The sequence below is a fragment of the Macrotis lagotis genome, chromosome 1, assembly GCF_037893015.1.
Source record: "Macrotis lagotis isolate mMagLag1 chromosome 1, bilby.v1.9.chrom.fasta, whole genome shotgun sequence".
In the NCBI taxonomy this organism is placed as follows: Eukaryota; Metazoa; Chordata; class Mammalia; order Peramelemorphia; family Peramelidae; genus Macrotis; species Macrotis lagotis.
The window spans coordinates 119,015,589-119,038,375 of record NC_133658.1 but is presented as its reverse complement, the minus strand read 5'-3'; the positions used below and the strand labels follow the sequence as shown (position 1 = coordinate 119,038,375).

At 35.5% G+C, this 22,787-nt stretch overlaps 1 protein-coding gene across 3 annotated transcripts in view; it reads right to left on the bottom strand.

Moving 5' to 3' along the window:
- COMMD1 (copper metabolism domain containing 1) overlaps positions 1-22,787 on the bottom strand; it is a 289,683-nt gene that overhangs the window by 155,511 nt on the left and 111,385 nt on the right. For 2 of the 3 annotated variants that reach the window (XM_074206932.1, XM_074206942.1), the window contains exon 2: positions 22,480-22,761. In XM_074206932.1, the coding sequence (XP_074063033.1) occupies positions 22,480-22,761 (282 nt within the window). Of the gene's footprint in view, positions 1-10,537; positions 10,616-22,479; positions 22,762-22,787 lie in introns of all 3 variants that reach the window. The other variant, XM_074206937.1, reaches the window with a different exon arrangement.

Below are 22,787 nucleotides of genomic sequence, written 5' to 3'. Positions count from 1 at the left end.
GTTACAAGCCATTTCTAAAGAAGGTTCATGGACTAAATGATATGCTGCATCCTAGGAAAGGAAAATGCTTTCAGTGAAAGATTAGATCCAAGCTCTCAAGTTTAATATATAATGAAGGAAACAGATCCAAGTTAATCAATAATTGAACATAGCCCATTTTCATTGGCTGTTCAAAACTACCCATGAGAAGATGGTGTTTCTTGTGTTCTGGACCTACTGTTGAATATTTATTAGGCAACTGCAACATGCTGGAGTTATTGACATGATTCATTCAGGCCAATTAAAACATGTTTCTGACATCATTTGGATAAAAATGATAATCCACTTGGTATTTAATTGTCTTATAAAAGATCAAACAATTACCTGCTGAAAGATGTTTTGAATTATGGAAGAACCCTAATATAACAAAATAAAATCCCATACACATTTATCAATCCTCTAAATGTACCAAATACTTCCTTTAAATGTGTTTTTAAATTGAGAATAAACAATTCATAAATGGTCAAATTATATGAACAGACAATTTTCAGGGGAAAAAATCCAAACTACCAATAACCATGAGAAAAAATGCTCTGAATCACTAATTATTAGAGAAATGAAAATTGAAACAATTCTCATACCTACAACTTTATTAAGGTTGAAAAAAGGAAAATGAGAAATGCTAGAAGGACTGTGGAAAAATAATATACTATTAGTAGAATTGTGAACTGGTCCAGCCAATCTGGGAAACATTTTGGAATTATGCCTAAAGTTATTAAATATGCATAAATTTAAATTAGCAAAACCACTACTGGATACCTCCCCAAAGAGTTTTGTTTTGTTTTTGTTTTTTTAATGGGGAAAAAGGACCTATACTTACAAGAATATTTATAGCAGTTTAGCAGCTTTTTTCTGAGATGACAAAGAACTGGACACTGAAGGGGTAACCCATAAATTGGGAAATGGCTAAACAAGTTATGATTTCTGAATGTAACAGAATACTATTATGATATAAAAGGTTCTGTAAATATTAGTCCAATTCTACCAATAACAGAACTAAAGCAGATGAATCAGAGTTACATCTTTATCAAAAATAGAGTGGAGAAAGATGACAAACTAGAAAATATATCCCTTAGCTAACCTGAGCTAATTCTAATCTCTTGCTTTTCTAAATTCTTTTTCTAATTATTTTTTTGGTGTGGCAATGGGGTTAGATGACTTGCCCAAGATCACATAGCTAGTAAATAATAAGAGTCTGAGGCCTGATTTGAAATTAGGTCCACCTGACTCCAGGGCTCATATTCTATCCACTGTGCCATCTAGTTGTTCCACTAATTTATTTTCCCTAATTTCTTTCTTTTTCAATAGACATCATACCTTTAATCTATTCCAATTCATTCTTTAATTAAATTTTGATTAAGATTTAATGAATGCCTAAGGAAGTCCACTCTATATGAGAAAAATAGATACTATTAAAAGTCAATAGTATTGTGCTTTGATACTAGTTTAGTCACTAACAAGCTTATTTATTGTTACTGGACTTTGGTTTCCTTGTGTACAAAATGAGAGAGTTAACCTGGATTAAGAGTTCTTAACTTGGGGGTTCTTGAACTTTGAGGGTGGAGCAAAAATTGCCATCTAAGAAGAGTGCCCTGGTCAGCTATCCCTTCTCTTTGTTTCTTGCATGGCTATGCTTTTTTGAGCTTCTCCCATCATGTGCCAAGTAACGTCATTATCAGGAGCCTATTTAACCTGTAAGATGTCATCAACCATAGTTCTCATAACTCACCATGTCCCTTTGCTCTGGGACTCCTCTGATTGATTAAAGGGTAGAGGAAAGAACTCCTCCCCAAACCTTCTTTTAAGAGGAGTACCCAGATCAATCATCACCTCTTCCCTTTCACCCTAAAATGTACTCCTTTGGAATTCTCCAAGTGTTCCCATACCTGATATCTTTCCCTCAATGCATTTCAGTTTCCTTTTGTGTATTGTCTTAAGCTGCTGAAAGACAGAGACTAACTTCCTTTCTCATATCTGCATCCCCAAATATAAATGTTTGGTGACAGACTGATTGTATATTATTACTATAGTTGGTTTCCTTTGCAATCCTTTACATATATTCAAATGTTCATATACATGCATATATACATATATATTTTAATTAATATTTTGAAAGGGTCTATAGGCTCCAGCAAACTGAGAAAAATGTTCATGGTCCCCCAAAAGGTTAAGAATCCCTAGTTTAATAGACCAACATTTCACACCCTAAACTAAGATATAGAAATGGGTACAGAATTTAGACATAAAATATACTATAAGCCAATTTGGAGAACAAGGAATAGTTTACCTGTCAGATCTATGGAAAGGGGAGTAGTTTAAGATCAAAGAAGAATTAGAGAACATTATAAAAAAACAAACTGGATAATTTTGATAACATTAAAGTTTTTTGTGGGGCAGCTGGGTAGAGTGGTGGATAAAGCACCAGCCTTGGAGTCAGGAGGACCTCAGTTCAAATCCGGCCTCAGATACTTAATAATTTCCTAGCTATGTGACCTTAGGCAAATTGCTTAACCCCATTGGCTTAAATAAACAAAAATTTTTTAAAAAGTTTTTGCACAAACAAACCCACTACAACCAAGATTAAAAGGAATGTAATAAGTTGGGAAACAATTTTTACAACTGGTGTTTCTGGCAAAGGACTCATTTCTAAAATATGTAGAGAACTGGGTCAAATTTGTTAACAAAAACAAGTCATTACCCAATTCATATATGGTCAAAGGATATGGAAAGGCAATTCTTAGATAAAGAAATCAAAGCTATCTATAGTCATATGAAAAACTGTTCTAAATCATTATTGATTAGAGAAATGAAAATTAAAACATCTCTGAGGTATCACCTCATACCTATCAGATTAGTTAATATGACTAGAAATGAAAATGATCAATGTTGGAGGGGATGTGGGAAAACTGGGACAAAATGCATGAGGGTGGAATTATGAACTGATACACCTTTCTGGAGAGCAATTTGGAATTATGACCAAAGGGGAATAAAACAGTGTATACCCTTTGATCCAGTAATACTACTACTACATCTGTATCCTGAAGAGACCATGAAAAAAGGTAAAAACTACACATTTACAAAAATATTTGTAGCAATTCTTTTGTAGTAGCAAAGAACTGGACATTGAGGGGATGTCCATCAATTGGGGAATGGCTGAACAAATTGTAGTGTATGTATGTATGTATGTATGTATGTATGTATGTATGTATTGTTCTATAAGAAATCATGGGATTGGGATTTCAGAAAAGCCTGGAAAGACTTGCATGAATTGATGTGGAATAAAATGAGCATAACTAGAAAAACATTAGACACACTAACAACAATATGGGGTGATGATCAACTATGATGAAGTTGTTCATTTCAATAGTACAACAATCAAAGACAATTTTAAAAGACTTGTGATGGAAAACACCATCCACAGTCAGAGAAGGAACTGTGAAGTTTAAATGAAGATCTATGCTTATTATCTTCAATTTTTAAAAGTTGTATTATGTTACTTTTTCCCTCTCTAATATTTTCTTTCTTCCATTTGGATTTGATTCTTCTCTCACAACATGATCAATATGACTTATTGTTTACATGGTAAAAATATAAAGCCTATATCAGATTGAATTCTGTCAGGGGGAGGAGGGAGAGAAGGGTGGTAGAGAGAAAAAGTTTGCCAAAAAAAAAAAAAAGATTGGTAAAAATGATCATTACATGTAACTTGAAAAATAAAAAAATAAAATATATATTAAAAAAAGAATCCCTGGCCTAAATATCTTTAAGGTCCCATAGAGCTCAATGATTTCTTTTTTATATCTAGCTAAGAGGGGAATAAGCATACCTTTACAAGCTGGATTTTGCCTTGATAGCAGGTTGAAACTGCAATCTCAAAGGCTGCCAGCAATGTCCTACTCATCAGAGTCAAAGGCCATTATGATGTTCATATTTTTTCTTGACCTTGCTGCAACATCAAAAATTGTTGAATATCCTTCCTTCTTGAAATGTTTCTTCCCTTGAATTCCATATCTCTGTATACTCATTTCTCTCAGGGTTTCTTTTTTCCTACCTTCTCCTTAATTTCCTTCTTCCTTCAACTTCCATAATTTCAGCTCTAGAGATAAGAGGATAGTTATCTAGAGATATGTAGGTCTTTTTCTTTCCTCTTTGCTTCTGCCTGAATTTGCCTTCCTTCCAAGCCTACCTTATCAAAATCCTATCTGCCCACCAAGAACTAGATCAAATGCTAACCTCCTCCTTTGTAACGTCTTTGCTGGGAACTCCCCACTCTGATTGTTTGATTGTAGCATTCTTCAGCACTAGAATTCTTCATATCACTTCATATTGTATCATACTGTACTGTACCATATTGTGTCATATTGTATTGTATCATAGTTATTAATGTACATTTGTATCTTATCACCTAACAGTAAGGTAAATAATGCTTAAACCATATATGAAAATTCCCTGAATTATATAATCGATACCAGCAAATACAGACATTCTGCCAGCATGTGAGCAGAGCAAACATATAGGCAGCAAATGGGGGGTGCTCTGTTTAACACTGTAAATGAGGAAGTCAAGGGGAAGGCTTAGAGGAAGAACATTCTCATCTTTTCCAATGTAGAAGTCTATAGAGCTCTACAAGCTAATCAGAGGAGAACAAATCCATTTGCTCTAATGACTTCAAAGGTAAATGTTGCCTGGTTCTTTCTTTTTTTTTTTAAAGGTTTTTTTGCAAGGCAAACAGGGTTAAGTAGCTTGCCCAAGGCCATACAGCTAGGTAATTATTAATTGTCTGAGACTGGATTTGAACCCAGGTACTCCTGACTCCAGGCCGGTGCTTTATCCACTGAGCCACCTAGCCACCCCAACTGCGCCACCTAGCCACCCCAGCCTGGTTCTAATAAATGGAATTCACTAATAGTTTTTAAAAAGTTAATTAATAACTAGACTGGAAATAAATGTAACACTTCATTGAACATAAATTCATTTTAAGGAAAACTTTAATGGAAATGCATTGCAGGAGACTCTTATTAAAAGTTTTTATTCTTTTGAACTTGACAAACATCAATAAACATGAATAGTTCCATGTGAAAGGAACAGAAAAAAATTATAGAAAACTAACAAATCACTATTAGATACAGTATTAGTTTTTCTAAGCACATTTTTAAAGGTTTCTTTAAGTACTAGGTTGACCTGTTTGTGTTCACTTCTAAATCTCTTTTTGCTTTCTCCTGTATGTTTTGTTTATGTTCTGTTGAAACTCTTTTCATTCTTTTCTGTTTTCAAATTTCATAATTACCCCCCATTCTCTTTCATCTCTCCCCTGATCCCCTCAAAAGAATAAAGGATCTCCTTTGTAACAAATGACAGTCAAGAAAAGTAATTCCCAAATATTGTCTGTTTGAAAACGTATTTTCCATTTTCTACCTTGATTCTAGCATTTTGAAAATGTATATACATTTTGCAAAAAGCTGACAATCATCATGGAAAAAATATTACTTCTAACATATACCTCACAAATGTAAATTTCCCCTCTTAGAGTCACTGAAACAGTCCACAATTGTAGAGAGCTGGCACTTCTCACAGGAGTGATTCTAGTAAGAGGAGGAAAGACAAAAAAAGCAAACTGATGGAAAAGGTGAGAAATTAAAGATGCCTCAAATGTAAAATAGGAAGAATTAATATCACAGGGTTTTTTTGAGTAAAGTGCTTTTCAAATCATGAAATGCTATATAAATGTGAGATTTTCTTATTCTTAAAAATGATATCAATTTTAAAAAGTGAAAAAAAGTCTAAAAGAACAATAGGAAGATGGGTAGTCTACGGTCCAATTCATCATCATCCCAAGTTTAAGAAAACTGCAGACAATGGGGGAAATACTGATATGGCTTTAATGCCAGGGCCTTCTCTCTGTTGATTATCTCCAATTTATACTTTAGATAATAACTTGCTTATATATAGTTATTTGCATGTTTTTCTCCTGAATTAGACTATAATTTCTCTGAGAAAAGGGACTATTTTATGTCTTTGTTTACTATGCACAATCAACAAATGCTGTTGGCTGTTAACTAAAGTTCTATATTTAAGATGTCTTGTCTGAGACTCTTAAGAAAAAAATCTCAATTCGCTTTATATAGAAACAGGAGCCATTAAATCATACATAAGGATCCCTGTGGGAGACACACACACACACACACACACACACACACACACACACACACACATATAATATATATATATATGTTAGGAGTTTTTTTGCAAGGCAATGGGTTTAAGTGGCTTGCCCAAGGCCATACAGCTAGGTAATTATCAAGTGTCTGAGGCCAGATTTAAACTTAGGTACTCCTGACTCCAGGGCCGGTGCTCTATCCACTGCTAGCCACCCCTATATTTTTTTTTATTAATAAATTTGTTTTACTCAATATTTCCTAATCACACTTTAATCTGTTTCAGTCTGTTGCCACTGGCCACATAACTGATGCTTCTACTCTAGAACTTAGGAAAGAAGATGGAAATTATTTGTCCTGGAGGAATCAGGGCTATTCTTGAACTTTGTTTAAAGCCATTTAGGGCCCACTTGGCTCCATGAGCCTTCCCTGCTTAGGTTCATCTATCAAATAAAAGTCAAAAGCAAACAAACTAAAAGGGCTCCCTAGACCAAAGTTTAGAACATTCAAAAGTTCTCATCTATGGTCAATTTCGGGTTAACTTTAATCAAAATGGACATACGGCACAAAATTAGCTGGTAAAGTCTGGTTCTCATACCACTTTAGGGTCTAAACCCTACCCTTAAGCAAACATCTCTTAAATAGCACAATATTCCCCAGAGCCCTGGATTGTTACTTTTATGATTAAATCACATCTTATTCTTGAGCTAACTTATTTAGTCCTTGGGTGAATGGCAACCCCAACCCCATCATGACCAACCTAAACAAATATTACCTTGTGCTAATTCATAATCATGAGAACTCTCCTAGACCAAATTTATGAAAACCTAGAGTACAGACATGAAAGAATTTTTAAGAAAAAGAATTAAAGAGATTGAACAATGGAAATAGCCTTTCCTGAACAACTTTGGATGCACCAAATCCTAAAATGCACCCACAGTCCTTGGAGGGGAAACTACTTAAGGAATGTTTGAGGGGCAGAATGTTATCTAATGAATATGTCTGTTTTCAAAGGGCAGGGGAGGGAAAACTTTTCTAGTTCTTTGATCTTATTTTAATTCAAGAAAGATGTAAAATTTAGAACAACCATCAAAATTATGTGTCAATATTGCAACTCTAATTGTTTAGAAAGATTTAAATATCAGTCCTTTCCTTTTCTCTCCATTTAATTCTCAAAAAGAAGTCTGAAAAACCTTCCACTCTAAAAAAACAAGGTTCAAGTCTTTAAGATGCCACCTTCATCTTTTACAGAAAGTCTAAATCTACAAAGCAGACAAGTCAGGTGGAAAACAGGCAACAATTGGTGGGATCTGGGCTGGGAAGGCAATCAAACCAGAAAATTCAGGGACAAAAATGAATTAGATGGAGTGCCAAAAAGGGCAACAGTGGGATAGGGAAGCTTTTTGAGTTTTTTTACAGTTAAGATCTAACTTTCTTATTAGCTATGTAACCCTTGGGTAAGTTACTCAACCCCAACTGCCTCAGAAAAAAAAAAAAAAAGATCTGAGATTCTGTTCTCTCTTCTGGAATATGAAAAAAAAATGCGAACTCTTGGAAATATGACATCCAGCATTATATACTTGGTCAATCTTTAAATAACTCTTATGTGACAGTCACTGGATCAGAAATGTGAAAAAGTCCAAGTCTTCAAGCAAATTACCACTATCAAGTTAGATCATATTAAAACAAAAGAAGTACAATAAGTAACTTGGGAAGAGAGCGCTAATAATTGAAGGGATTAGAAAGGGCTGGTCTCCAAGGTGTTCACAGGTGATCCCAGGATCAAAATTCTCTTGTCTTTCTCCTTTCTCTCCCCAGTCCACCTACTCAAGTCTGATTTAATGCAGAATGATCCCAGACTCCTGGAATAGTCTGACTTAGGGATGATCCAGAGCTGAACTAGACCTCCTGCATTTTACAGTGCCAAAGAATCTTTTCAACCTATCACAGTTTGAATTTTCAATTCATTAAGTATTTAATGTGCCCACTACAATGCAAGACCATGTGGATGGCTAGAAAATAAACTTACAGTCTTCTGGAGAAAATAAAATACTAGGAAAAAAACCTAAGAATAGTTAATTAGTTTTTAAATATAATTAAATGAAAAAATGTATGATGTAGTTTGAGAAATGTAGATCAATAGCTGAACTACTTCATGAAGAAGGTTGGATTTGAAATGGGCCTTTTGAATACATTCACTCCCACAATTCCTAAAGGATGTCCCTCCAGCAGATATACAAAACCTTACCCTGTAGCATTTAAAGAGATCCTTAGGTATCCACAGTAAGAGCATTCATGAAAATATGTGGTTTACACACACACACACACACACACACACACACACCAGTCCTCCGAATAGAATGTGAGATCTATAACTTAAGCTTCTAACATCAAACATCTCTTTTCCCTGTTTATTACTGAATATTGGGAGGAGATAAAATAAAGACAGTATGTTCCTGACTCCAGGCCATTTCTTCTAGTTTTTTTGCTTTAGGTTTTTGCAAGGCAATGGGGTTAAATGCTTTGGCCAAGGCCACACAGCTAGGTAATTATTAAGTGTCTGAGGTCAGATTTGAACTCAAGTCCTCCTGACTCCAGGGCCAGTGCTCTATCCACTGTGCCACCTAGCCACCCCATCATTTCTTCTAGTTTTTATGCACCCCATATACTCTTGTTATTTGGGCCACAAGCTTCATTGCCATTCCTGAACAAGGCACCCCTGCTCTAGCTTCAGGCATTTTCACCAGCAATCTCCCATACCTGAAATGCTCCCCCTTCTTATCTCCATTCCCTGGAATTCCTTCCTTCCTTGGTTTCCTTCAAGTTCCAGCTAAAACCTTATCTTACATAGGAAGCTTTTGACTATCCCCATTCATTCAAGTGCCTTCCCTCTATGGATTATTTTCATTTTATACTGTATATATAACTTGTTTGTTTTTAATTGTTTGCAGGTTGTCTCCTCCATTTAACTGTGAACTCCTGGAGAGCAGGGCCATTTTTTGCCTTTCTTTATTGTACAGAACTTAATATAGTGCCTGGCACATAACAGATTGCTAATAAATGTTATTGATTAGCTGAAAGAAATTCTGATTACATTCCAAGGCTTGTCATTGATTGGGGATGTAGTGAAGAAATGGACTAATCATCCAATTTCCCTATCTATAAAACATAATATTTATTAAGAAAGTGAGTTGAAATTGGCACAGAATATTATTATTGATATGTATCAGTCTTAGAAATAACAGATCTGTTCTCATCTTACATTGAGGGATGACCAACCTGAACACTACAGAGAGAGCTCAGAAGACCTTCTCTAAATAACAGAAGCCAACAGATGTGCTATTTCTGGCCTTTCTTTTCTTCTGAGGCTTCATAAACTAAAAATGAACTTGATCTTCTCAGTGGTGAGTTGGCAGGTTCTGATGGAAATGAAGGGAATGAATAAAAAAGAAATGTGACTAAAAGTGGTACAAAGCTTGTTATTTATTGTTGTAGGCATGCAAACAGGAATGTGCAGCAGCCAGCTGGAACTGGAAAACTTAACTGTTAAAATTTTCAATGTATTCATTTACACTTTGGAAATCGACAATCAAGGCTTGTTTTGTTTTGGTAACTGTTCATACTTAAGAAAATGATGGAGTCTAATAATATAGACTAAATATAAAAGAGTCCAATGTACATTTCAAAAAGCTGTTAAATATTTACAAGTGTATGGTTGTATATAAATTATATAGGCCCATGTGAAATTAGTCCAAGTCTAAAAAAAAATCAGATTGTGGAGAAATGAATGTTCCCTTTAAGCTGACCCTCTCTATAAGTTTTCATTATTGCTATACATAATGTCTTGATGATCACATTTGCTAACATAATATTTGCACAGTCCTCTCCATGTTGGTTGGTATGAGAATTGAACTGTTCTACTCCTGAACACCTAGGGCATGCCTTTTAAGCAGGTTCTCTCTACTTTTTACCTCCTAGGAGGAAAAAAATTTTCCATAACATAAAGTCACTTTCTAATCAATTTGATGAGAAAGAATCTGGTTAGAAGATTTATATTCTTATATTTCCAAAGCACAGTGTCTAGAAGATAAGCTTCCACTGCACCACCTAGCCACCCCTTAAGAATGATTCTAAAGAAAAAAATTTCAGTTTACAAGTCTTTTCAGAATAATCAGCCATGGAGCTCTGATATGTACTCATGTTCTCTAGTACTAATCTAAGTTCTTCCTATAAATAAGACCAACATTGGTGCAGAGTGGTACAGTGGAAAGACTGGGATTTGGAGTCAGATTGGGATTTGGAGTCAGAGGTCCTGAATTCAAATTTTGGCTCTATTTACTCACCCATGAGACTCGAACAAGTCCCATAACCTTCTAGACCTAGCATAACAAAACAGTGGTAACCAGCTGAAACGATAAGACCTAGAGAAAAAGAATAGGAAACAGAATAGTGAAGGTCCAATAAAAGGGGAGAGTAAAATAAATTAAAAAGAACATCTTTTACTTCCCAATTATGTCTAAAGCAGGTCCTGTTAACAGGATATTCTGGGGTTTAGGAATATTCAAGATGCAAATTTCTTAGAGTCAAAGCTTTACTGACTTTACAACTTGGTAAGATGAGCCTTTGTGAAGTGTGGGCAGCCTGACAGCTGAATTGGAAAGTCCCAGCTCCCATATCGACCTATCTCTACTCTCTTCTCCATAATAAACAAGCTGCCCAAGTTTCTACCTTTCATTTGAAACATTTGAAACAGTTGAACCCTTTTTTCATCTGGACAAAAGTCCAGAGGAGCCAAACTGATAAAAATAACTTCTTAGGTATCAAAGAGAATTTCACATATGTAAGGAAGGCAGAAGTGAATCTGTTGTCAGAAAATGTGACCAGCTATAGGTTTCAAGGGTTATAACAAACATAAAAGAATTCACTTAAAAGATGGACTCTGATCTTTAAGGGACAAAAAAGTTTATTTACATATTGCTCTGGTTAGCAGAAGCTAAGGGAGAGAAAGATTAGCAACAAGCAGCAGCAATAGTAGCAGTAGCTGCTGCCATCAAGGAATAAGCTTTAAAGAAGGATCGAGGGACCTGATAGGTTATTTGGGCAAACACATTCCCCAGTAGCAGGTTGGCTTCCCAAAGGGAGATGGAGCTTGGGAGCAGAGAACAAGTTTTTAAAGGGGCAGAAGATGAGGTAATAAGATTGATGGGGCCAGTACCTCAGAGAGCAGGATGTGTAGATGGGGGTGAAGTTCAAAGAACAAAGATGAGGTATTTAAGGACTTGTAGATGAGAAGCAATAGCTCAAAGACTTAATTCTTTCAAAAGTTGTTTTGTTGATTGGAGCTAGTCTCATGCCCGGGCACGGGGATTTACTGGGTCCTAGCTAGAGAGGGACAAGGTGCTTTACTATTCATCTCAATAGCTTAGACAATGGGATGGGAGTCAGTGTTAATGTAAGGTCAGCTCAGCGGTTAACCAATTTATGTGATCAGTGCAGGAAGAACAAAATAGTTATTAAAATATATTTCTCTGTCCAAAATTTCCTCTACTGCAAAGGGACAAAGGCTTCTGGTTCAAACTGTTCTTCAAATGAAGGCCTTTGTCACCATTACAATAAAAATTTCTACAAAGATTAAAGTTCTGTATAAAATTTGAGCCATAATCAATGTTTCTTCCAATTTATGTCAGAAACTGTTTAATTTAATAGAAAACATCTTGGTCAGCTATGTGAAAACTGACATTCCTTTCTCTTACCTATTTCCCAATAGACCATTAGGATTGCTCTATTTAATGTTTCTTATAACAATTAACTCAGAGGCTACACTTAGATGAGTCAGAGAAACTTTCATATTGATGAGCTACAAGAACTATTTATTCTTTCTGAGACTGCAGGATTTGCTGTTATCTAAGCTCATAAATTCCTGCCCTCTTAGAAAAAAAATAGATGCTTTGGGGTATAGCTAATAGATTTGAAAGTCATCAGTATAAATATAGAAAAGAGAATAAGAGTGAATAGGGAGAAAAAAAGTGGAACAAGAACAGTCTTATAGGCTAACCAAACTTGGGAGAAATAACAACTAGCTTGGGGAGGCTAGGTAGCACAGTGGATAGAGCACTGGCCTTGAAGTCAGGAGTACCTGAGTTCAAATCCAGCCTTGGACTTAATAATTACCTAGCTGTGTGGCCTTAGGCAAGCCACTTAACCCCATTGCCTTGTTAAAAAAAAAAAACTAAAAAAAAAAGAAATAACTAGCATTTATAGAGTCATTTAATGTTTGCGAAGTGCTATACATATATCATCATTTGGTCCTCCCATAACTTTGTGAGATCAGTGCTATTAGCTCCATTTTTGTCAATGAGAAAACTGAGTTGGATACAATTGAAATGACTGAATAATAAAAATTGGTCTTTCAAGAAACATCACAGAAAGAAGAAAAAAAGTGTCACACAAATGTTTTGATTTTGCTGTCTGCTGATTTTTATATGACTTCATGGGAAAAACTATTTTGGCTAAATAAATTTTCTAGTACTCAATTTTGAGCTAAAACAAGTTCCTGCATAATTGAGAGCACACTGTCCTCCTGAAAAAAAAAGTTCAATGAATCTCTGAATATAGGAATCTAGGGGAGTTATTGTACTTCTCAGTACTACCTCTTATCCTCCTTTCTATTCTGTCCTGATATAAACCCACAACCACAGTCCTTTTTGATCCTAGATCCTAAATCACATCTAGAAAGGTACCAAGAGAGAAAGGAGAAACAGAAGGAGGAGGAGGAGGAGAAAAAATGAAGACCCAATTTCTAGATGCCATTGCCAATCTAGTTTGTCAGTAAACAGACTTAGGGCTGAGTTTAAAAAGCTATTTAATGGGAATACTACTTCCAGAATCCAACTAAACTTGAGGGCTATCTTTGGAACAAAAGCATACTTCAGTTTTAAAAAGAGATGTTTTCTCAGAGATCAAAAATTTGAACATAGGGATATGTACTACTTTAGAATTATACAATATGAAGCATTTAGAAGATTACCTTGACTCTACGAATTTACAATAATCCTATTACTACCAATAATAACTAACAATTATAAATCATTTGTGCTTTATAATTATAATAGTGCCAAGTGCTTTATAATTTTTAATCTCACTTGATCCTCACATTTTACAACTGAGATAATTGAGGTAAATAGAAGTTAAGTAACTTGCCCAAGATGGTATAGCTAATAAGTTCTGAGGTCATATTTGAACTTAGATCTTTCTGACTCCAGGTCTGATGCTCTGTTCATTGAGACAACTATCTGCCCCTAGGAAGTAACCAAAAAAGTCATAAACAAATACATATATGGGACAAATGAAAGAGAACAAAAATAAGCAGAAAAATAGTTTCCAAACCTAAAAGTAAAATGAATATATATATATATTAAATATAAGTATATAAAATATAGATATGTGCCAATAAATTGTCATATATGCAGATTTATTATAGACCCACATATAACATATAAGTTAATGTGTGATACAACACACACATATAACATAGAGTTGAATACTCACAGATTTTTGTGCAATAAAGTGAAAAGAACTAGGAGTTGGGTAAAATTAATCACAGTAACTTCATGAAGGAAATAGGAACATTTTCTCACCCTCATTTAGACTATAAACATTAGAAACATAAAGGGCCTATATTCTCATTACTTGCTAAGTCTTTTGGTGGCTAGAATACTTCTATTAACATATCTCATATTCTTAAATTCCTCTAACTGCTAAAAAAGTTAGATTTAGTCAAAACCTACTTTACATCCCATTCACTGATCCTAGTTCTTTCCCTAGAACTCACATAAACTGAATGCCATTTCCACACATTATATTTAATATTTAAAATAAACATAAATAAAAATATTTTAAATATTTTTATGCTCTTGATTCTTAATCTTCCCTTTCCTCCCCAGGAGAAAAAATTTCTTTCAACCATTCCTTACAAGATACTGCACCAGATTAACTCATTTATTTACCCTAGAGTTTTTCATAATGCTTTAAGTGTGATTTAGTCAGGGCAGCTATATATAAATACATATATAAACATAAGAGGTACAAAGTGATATAGGACTAGAATATTAACTGCTGGTTTTTGTTTGTTTTTAAGAGACAGCATGGAGGAGTAGAAAGTGCAGAGTACCTGGAACTAGGAGGTCTTTTATTTATTAGGTATATGAACTTTAGAAAGTCACTCCATGTTCATGGGTCTTAGCCTCCTCATCTATAAAATAGAAATAATTATAATACCCAATTCACAAAGTTGCCACCAAGAAAAAACTTTAAAAGTTGTAAAAGATGATATAAATTCTAGATACAATTAACAGCTTCACACTATTGGCTCATATAGCATTTATAGTTAACACTTAGGTGTTTATCACATGTACCCCAATGGAGAAAGTTTTAGCTCCATCAAAGAATTATACAACTAAATCATTGAAAGTAGGTGAATTCCTTTATATGCAACCTATTAAATATCATAAGTTACATTTTGAGACCTTTTTGAATCTGAATCATATGTTCTACATGTATTCACTACCTTTTCTTAACCTGTGTCATCTAAATGTTTGGTAAGCATGTTTTCCATTTCTAAGTCACTGATAAAATGTTGACTAAGAGAAGGTCACAGAGCCTGGAGCACAGCATTAAACACTTTCCTCCAGGTGGTCATCAACCTATTAGTCAACATTCCAAGTATATGGCATTCCAAGCAGCAAACTATACTGTTCCCTAAGACCCATCTTTTAAAAAAAATTTTTGCTCAATGAGATTCCATAAGACTATGTCAAGTACCTTATTGAAATCTAAACATACCAGTTCTGAAGCATTCCATGATCTACCAAGCTAATGCAAAAAGAAATGAGATTAGTTTAGCTTAACATTAATTCTTAATGAACCCAAGAAGATTCCTTGAGTTATCACTGTTTTCTGTCAGATGACAGAAGGGAGTGCCTTTTAATCAGCTACACCCTGCATTACTTAAATAAGAAAAACACATGAAATCTTAAACCTGTCAACTTCCAATTTGTAAATTAATATTTCTGTTCACTAATTCTTTGAGATGCCTGAAAATTCCAAACAAAAGTACTAAGACTTGACCCTGCACAGTTCATTAACCTCTGTCATTCATCTTCATTGTGGAAGGAGTGGCACCCCTGGAAAGAAGCCCACAGTCAGCAGGCCAGCAGAGCTAGAAACCAAGAGAAACCCAAACAGTGTCAACATCCCTGAGCAAAATACTCTGTCACCCTGGGAGCAAGACCAATGTAGTGATTTTACAACCTGAAGGCCTTGCCAAGCTCTCAAAAGAACATCCTTCCTGGCTCTTTCTCACTACTCCCATTGACCTAGGAGAAAGGAGCCAACAAGCAGAGCAAAGGAACAGACCAGACTGAAAGGGAGGTGATCACAAAGAACCCTTAACACCAATAGCTCACTGGTGGTGTCATCTTGTTTGCACAATCAACATTTAATAACATGTAAAAACATTTTTTAAAAAGTTAGAAAGAATGGAAAGAAACCTTTATTAAGCAGCTGTGTACTAGATACTATGCTTAGCATTTTACAAATATTATCTCTTTTGAGTCTCAAAATAACCCTGTGAAGGAGATGCTGTTTTATTCCCATTTTACAGTTGAAGAAACTGAGAGAGGTTAAATAACTTGCCCAAAATCACACAGTAAGTGTCTGAGGCTGGATTTGAAGTCAGGTATTCCGAGCTATCTCTATGGAAAATAAATATTTCTCAACATCAATCATCTTCCTAATATCAGGAATAAAATTATTCTAGAAAGAAGCATTTTCATTATCTGCCAAATATAAAGATTCCTTTTTGAGGTTTTCCAAATTAAACTAAAGGAGACAGCTAATTATGGATATGACAGCCCAAAGAACCCTGACTTAAGTAATATGTTCCTTGAATCCCATCAAAAGAGACAAGAGAAGATGCATTCCCATTGATCTGCTGCATGTATTAAAGGCAGATGTCATCAACCCCCCCCCAAAAAAAATACTATTTTCTGTTAAAACGACTTTACCATGCCTGTGGTTTGAGAATCATAAAACAGCATATGATTTTGAGCAAAGTGTAGCCCTAAAGGCTTTCCTCCAACAAAGTGCACTCTGTAAATAGGCTGAAATTAGCTGAAAGATCAGCCACATGGACCCACAAATGATAAGTATCAAGAAAGGCACAGAGTCAAGCACTGTCTGTTGGCCAAAGAGGTTTTATCACTATCATGGAGGACATCCACTTCAAAATGCAGATGCCAGAGATATTTACTATAGATGGAGAAGTCTGCCTCATATTCTGGTTTAGAGATAATATTGTGTTGATTGCCCGAAAATCCCAGGATTCTCCCAAAAAACCCCACACATCAGAAAGATTCATACCACAATCACTCAAAAGATATTAACCTAACAGTACAAATAGGAAAAAACAAATGCATGCAGTGTTCCTTGCCCAAATACATACATACATACATACATACATATATATATATATATTTCATGTATATAATATATGAAATACATTATAATGGAATTATGGAAAAAATTATGATCTATTTAATTGTGTGTACATATATCTATTCATAAGAGTATTTGTGTGTGAAATATATATTTGGTATATGTTATATAGATGAAACATGTATTATGTATATGTATAGAAAATATAATTGTGTATATCATGTTTGTATATGTATCCATAGATATATAGATATATAGATATATATAGTATAATATCTATGACAAGGAAAGCAGATGGACAATGAATTGTATCCAAAATTGAGAAAGAAGATAGTATATGTGAAAAAGTGCACAGTGCTTTCAATGATAGGAAACTGCTCCCAGAGACAGACAGAAAGAAACACACATATACACATCTATTTTTTAAAACCAATATTTTTCCAGTGATGTAAATTATGTGACTGGAAATCACAGGATATCATAATCTCTGAAGAATCAAAATTGCAGGGTAAACCAAATGTTAGTGGAAAGAAGCATGAGAACAGAAAGTTGGCTGAACAATATTATAAATGATGGCTTGTGTGCAAAAAATAGCATAAAAAGTCATTTAGAAAATATGACTAAAAAAGGAAATGCACTTATCAGATACTGAAAAACAGTATATGATCAACCCAAGTGATGTACCAGGACCCAGAAAATATTAAAAGACTTTGAGAAAGGCTCTTAACACATGGATGAATTCTATAATGGAAAATTATGAACCCAGCTGGGTTCCTGTAGTAATCTTTGCTACTAGGGAAGTTAAGGTTAGTAGCTCCCATGTACCCAGGAGTTCTGAATTGCAGCAGCCTAAGAAAATTAGGCATCCAAGTCCAACACAAATATGGTGGACCCCAGGGATCAGGGATCTACCAGGCCACCTAAGGAAGGACAAGCCTTCCGAGATCAAAACTGGTGCAAGTCTTAAGTCCTATGGCAATCAGTAATGGGATCAAGCTAGAATCCCAGTCTGAATAAAAAAAGGGGAGAGAGGAAAAGGTGGGAAGGCTGGTGGGACTCTCATGAAAAACAAAGGTTTAGAAAAGGGGTAGATGTGGAGGAAAAGATTATGAGTTCTCTTTGATAAATCTGAGGTGTTAACAGGACATGAAGTTCAAAATGTTCAATATACAATGACTTGGAAGTAGAACTTAGGAGAGAACATTGGGCTTGTATATCTAGTTCTACAAGTCATTGTGTATCAATGATAACTAAGTCCATGGGAACTGTTAAGGTGACAAAAAGAGCCTGAAGAGGGACGGCTTTGTTTGGACAGAAGTCAACACTCAAGTGAGCCTGGAAAGAAGCTAAATATTTCAACGATGATATTAATGGAGTAGGGAACAGGCTGGCAATGTCAATCTCTAAGCTTTAGTTCTCATATATTTTGTATTTGATTGATAGGATTGAGAGATTAATACCTAACTGTTGAAGGGGATCTAAACACTCAATTTGGGTATGAAACAAATGGTTCTTAGGATTATTTGAAAGGGATTGTGCCTTTCTATTTTAGTAACCATACAACTAAATAAAGCTTTTTTGCTTAAAATAAAATTATATTCTTTGAGGCATCTTGTCACAGATGATAGAAGGCTGGTTTTGGAGTCAGGGAAACCTTCTTTGAAAACCTGCCTTTGAACACACCAACTTGGCCTGACCATGGAAAGTGCCCCAGGTGATTCTGATCCACCTGGGAGGGAGTTTTCTACATTGAAAATCACTGTTTTAGAACAAAAAAAAAAAGCCCCAAAAAACTCTTTTGAAGACAGGGATGTGAGGAAGTATTATGACCTATTTATTCTCTTTGGAAAATGGCCCACTGATCCAAAATCATGGGAATTTGCATAAGTTGCTTTGGGGATATTATCAATTATAGCATCACAGATTGAAGGGTGAAGTAAAACTTAGAAAGTACCTTGTTCAGTCCCCTAATTTTATATATATGCTAAGACCATTAGGTTCAGTAAGAACCAACAGCTGATGCTTCTATGGAGAAAACTGGTAAGATAGGTAGATGAAAAGGGCAGCAGCAAATAAACACTAAATCCTACTACTGTGACAGATACTGTGTTAAACATACAAATATGGAAGGGGAAAAAACAAGAAGGCCCTTGCTCTCAAGGAGTTTGCAATTTAATGAGAGAAGACAACATACAAAAAAGAAGCTGAAGGGGGGCAGCTCAGTGGTACAGTGCATAGAGCACTGGCCCTGAAGTCAGGAGGATCTGAGTTCATATCCAACATTTAATGATTACCTAGCTGTGTGACATTGGGCAAGTCACTTAACCCCATTGTCTTGCAAAAAAAAAAAGAAGCTGAAGGGTTTGGGAAGGGAACAGGAGAAGAATTTGGGGAAGGGGTGGAGAAAGAACCTAAAACAGGAGCATGTTAGAGTCCAGTCTAAGGAGTACAAGCTGGAAGAAAATGAGATAACTGGGGGCGGCTAGGTGGTGCAGTGGATAGAGCACTGGCCCTGGAGTCGGGAGAACCTGAGTTCAAATCCAGCCTAGCTGTGTGGCCTTGGGCAAACCACTTAACCCCATTCCCTTTGCAAAAAAAAAAAAAAACAACCTTAAAAAAAATGAGATAACTGGCCTCTAAGTCCTGTTTAAATGCAGACTTTGGGAGGAGCTCTTTGCTCCTCTCCAGCCCTCCAATCAGAGGGGCAAAGCTAGGCAAAGCATACTAAGATTACTGATGAGGTGTGAGTAACAAAATTGAGGCAATCTCAGGACAATGAGTTTTCTGGAAATATGATGGAATCTTGTCCAAGGAATTCAAGCTGATGGAAAATGAATTTTACCTTCAAAATATATCTTAAATAAACACACCCCCTTCTCTCCTTTAACACAACCACCATACTTGTACAGGCTCTTATTACCTCATGCCTAGACTACTAAAATAGCCTGCTGGTGAGTCTGCCTGCCATAACCCCTAACTCAAGAAACTCCACAGTTCCCTATCACCACCAGTAACAACGGTTATATCTTCTGTTTTATAACCTGGCCCACTCATCTTTCCAGTCATCTTATTCTTGCACCTCCTACATACTCTAGGATCCCCTTGCCATTCTTCCAGTGGGACCCTCCATCTCCTGGCTGTGCATTTTCACCAGCAATCCCCCAGGCTGGGAACTCTTCCCTCCTGATCTCTGCCTTGTGGCCTCCCTGACTTCCTTTCTCAGCCAACATCTCACCTGCAGCAAGAAGCCTTTTCCAGCCCTCCTCAATCTTGCCATACTTTCCCTCTGTGGCATACCCCCTATTTATCCTGTTTGTGCATAGAGCTATCTCTCTAATAAATGCTAGTTGATCGACAATATCTTAGTTAGCCTTTTCACCCCAGGTTATCTGTAAACTTGACAAGCATACCAACTACATTTTCCACTGGTCCTTGATAAAAATGTTTTGGAACCTTTAAGTACTCCTCTAGAGACTTTCTAAGATGTTATCAGATCACTGGTGACTTCACTTTGGATCTGGTTTTTCAACAAATTCCAAATGTATCTAATTGCAAAACTGGTAAAATAAAAAACATAAATAAGAAAATTTTGGTGATCAAAAGCAGAAAATCAAACTTGATATTAGTATTTCACTATTTCATTTTGGTACTTAAAATTAAGTATCAAAAGATCCTTTTGACAGTTATCTCCTTGAAGGCAAAAATGGTTTTGGCTTTGCCTTTTATCTCCCCTGCCCAACTGGGGACTGGCATATACCAGGCCCTCAAGCAATAGCTATGGAAGTAAACACAAAACAGGAGCTAGAATAAAGAAAGTAAAACAAGACAGCTTTATTGAAAGGAAATACTCATGACGAGAAGGGGCCACCCAAACCAGTAAAGCTCAATGGGTTGTTATGATGTCAAAATTAAGGAGATGAGTGCCGATTCATGCTGTGGGGGAGCCACACGATCTGAAACTGCTAGTCAGCAGGGGACTGCAGGCCTTACTTTGGTGGTGACTCAGGGGATCTGAGCAGGGCAGAGAGACTACCGAAGTCCTTACACCCTAAATCCTGTGCAATCCTCTACTCCCTAAACAAAACAAAAAAGAATTACTAATTCTCAAAGGCACAAAGTGAAAGTGTTATTGATAAAATCTAACTAAAATTTAAGAAAAAAACTAATTTACAACATGTGTTAAGATCTCGGTTTACTATTCATTCTGATGAGTAGTTAAAATAAACTGCTTGAATTTTGGTTCATTCCAGTTCATACATTTAAATCAATAAAATACTGACATCAATTTCACAACATGAATGTCATATATGTACAGGGATCAAATGAACTAAATAAAAATGAAGAATTCATTACTGAATTAATAACAAGATGTGTCCTATAATAAGTGATTAAAAATGTCCACAGAACATTTTTTAGAAAAGAATAGGAGGAGGAAGGTGAAGAAGAAAGCCTGGACCTATGATTTTATTGGTACAGTACACTCCCAATAAGGACATTCCTTCTATTTCTGCAGACCAGCATCTCAACCAAAGAGGTTCTAAGAGTTGCCTATGGCATTGGGAAATCAAAAGACCTGCCCAGGGTCACAGAGTCCCAGTGTTTTAGAGAAAGAACTTGAATCCATCAGGTATTCTAAACTCTCAACTCTCTAGCCACTGCATCCCATTGCCTTTGGAAAAACAGAACTATATATTATTTAAACATTATTTAACTATTATTATTATTTTATTATCAGTATTATTATTATTATTTAAACATTTTTTAAAAAGGAAATAAAACCAACCCACCACAGAATGGCAAATATTGCAATACAATTATAAAATGTTCACAAAAACTTTAAAGGAAGGAGTACACAAAGGAAGCTCAAAAGAAAATCTAATTAAAGATACTGTCTTAATGGGGGCAAAAGGATAAAACCTACATCATACTGTACTGGGAGCACATATTTGATTATTTATCTGAATAATTTCATATTGTTAAAAAAAACTTGATTAGGTTATTCAATAATCTGGGTTTTCTATATCTAATTATAAGTTCTCTTCTCATAGAGATAAATAACCTAAACCAAGTTAATAAAGGCCTGATCTGGCAATCCATATGCGGCACAAAACCAAATGATTTCAAAAAGTATTGGGAGAGGGTTAAGAAAGGGCTGACTCAGGTACCCTGGAAGGCTGTGGTCATTAAAAAAAAAAAAAAGGAGAATTTAGTCTTTTTCAGTGAACATATTGAAAGCAGACACAACTGAATCAAAGCTTATCTAAGACATAAAGAATCCAAACTCAGAAACTTCAAGACTAGAAGATTTGGTGTCACTTCTTCAAACTGGCTTGAACTGTGAAAATGAATGGTTAAGAAAGTTCTGTGAGGGTTTTTTCTCTAAATCACAATTTATAGTCTTTATTTAGTATCCCAATCACAGCTTTTGAGATTCTGATTCTCTGCCAAGGATTCTGAGATCTACCTAAAATGTATTTAGAGCCAGCTCTTTTCCATTTTTTCCAATAAAAACTTGGGTACACTCTGTTCATCTCGACCAGCTCTCATGACCCTCAGTCTAGGTCACAGATTCCTCCCACAATATGGTGACATCCACGTTTTCGGGAAACTAACTCAAAGGAAACATAACAGGAAATAGCATCTTTTGGTATTATTTCTGAATATTCATGGAAGGCAGATGGTGCCAAAGACAACTATTAGACAAAATTAACTTAAGTGCTACATAGTGTTCTGGTATAAATAATAATAAAAAAAATCGAGTTTTTCAAATGAAATATTAAGTTTAACTTACCTGTCCACTTTTCCCCAGTTCCAGTTCCACAATAGCAACAGGAGTATTAATTTGATCAAGGTGCTTTGACTGAGACTTCAAATCTACTCTCCAGTTCATGGATTTCAGACTGTTTTCCCATCGACTTTGATTGATTAGACTCTCCTTGATTTTTATCTTGTGGTTCTTCCAGAATTTGGAAATGACTGCTGCTTGATCAGTTGTAATTCCACCTTGTTTTTTAGTTTGAGCAGTCAGAAAAGCCTCTAATTGGTTGAAATCCATGTCTGCATATGCAATAGACTAGAAAGATACAAAAAGGGGGTAGA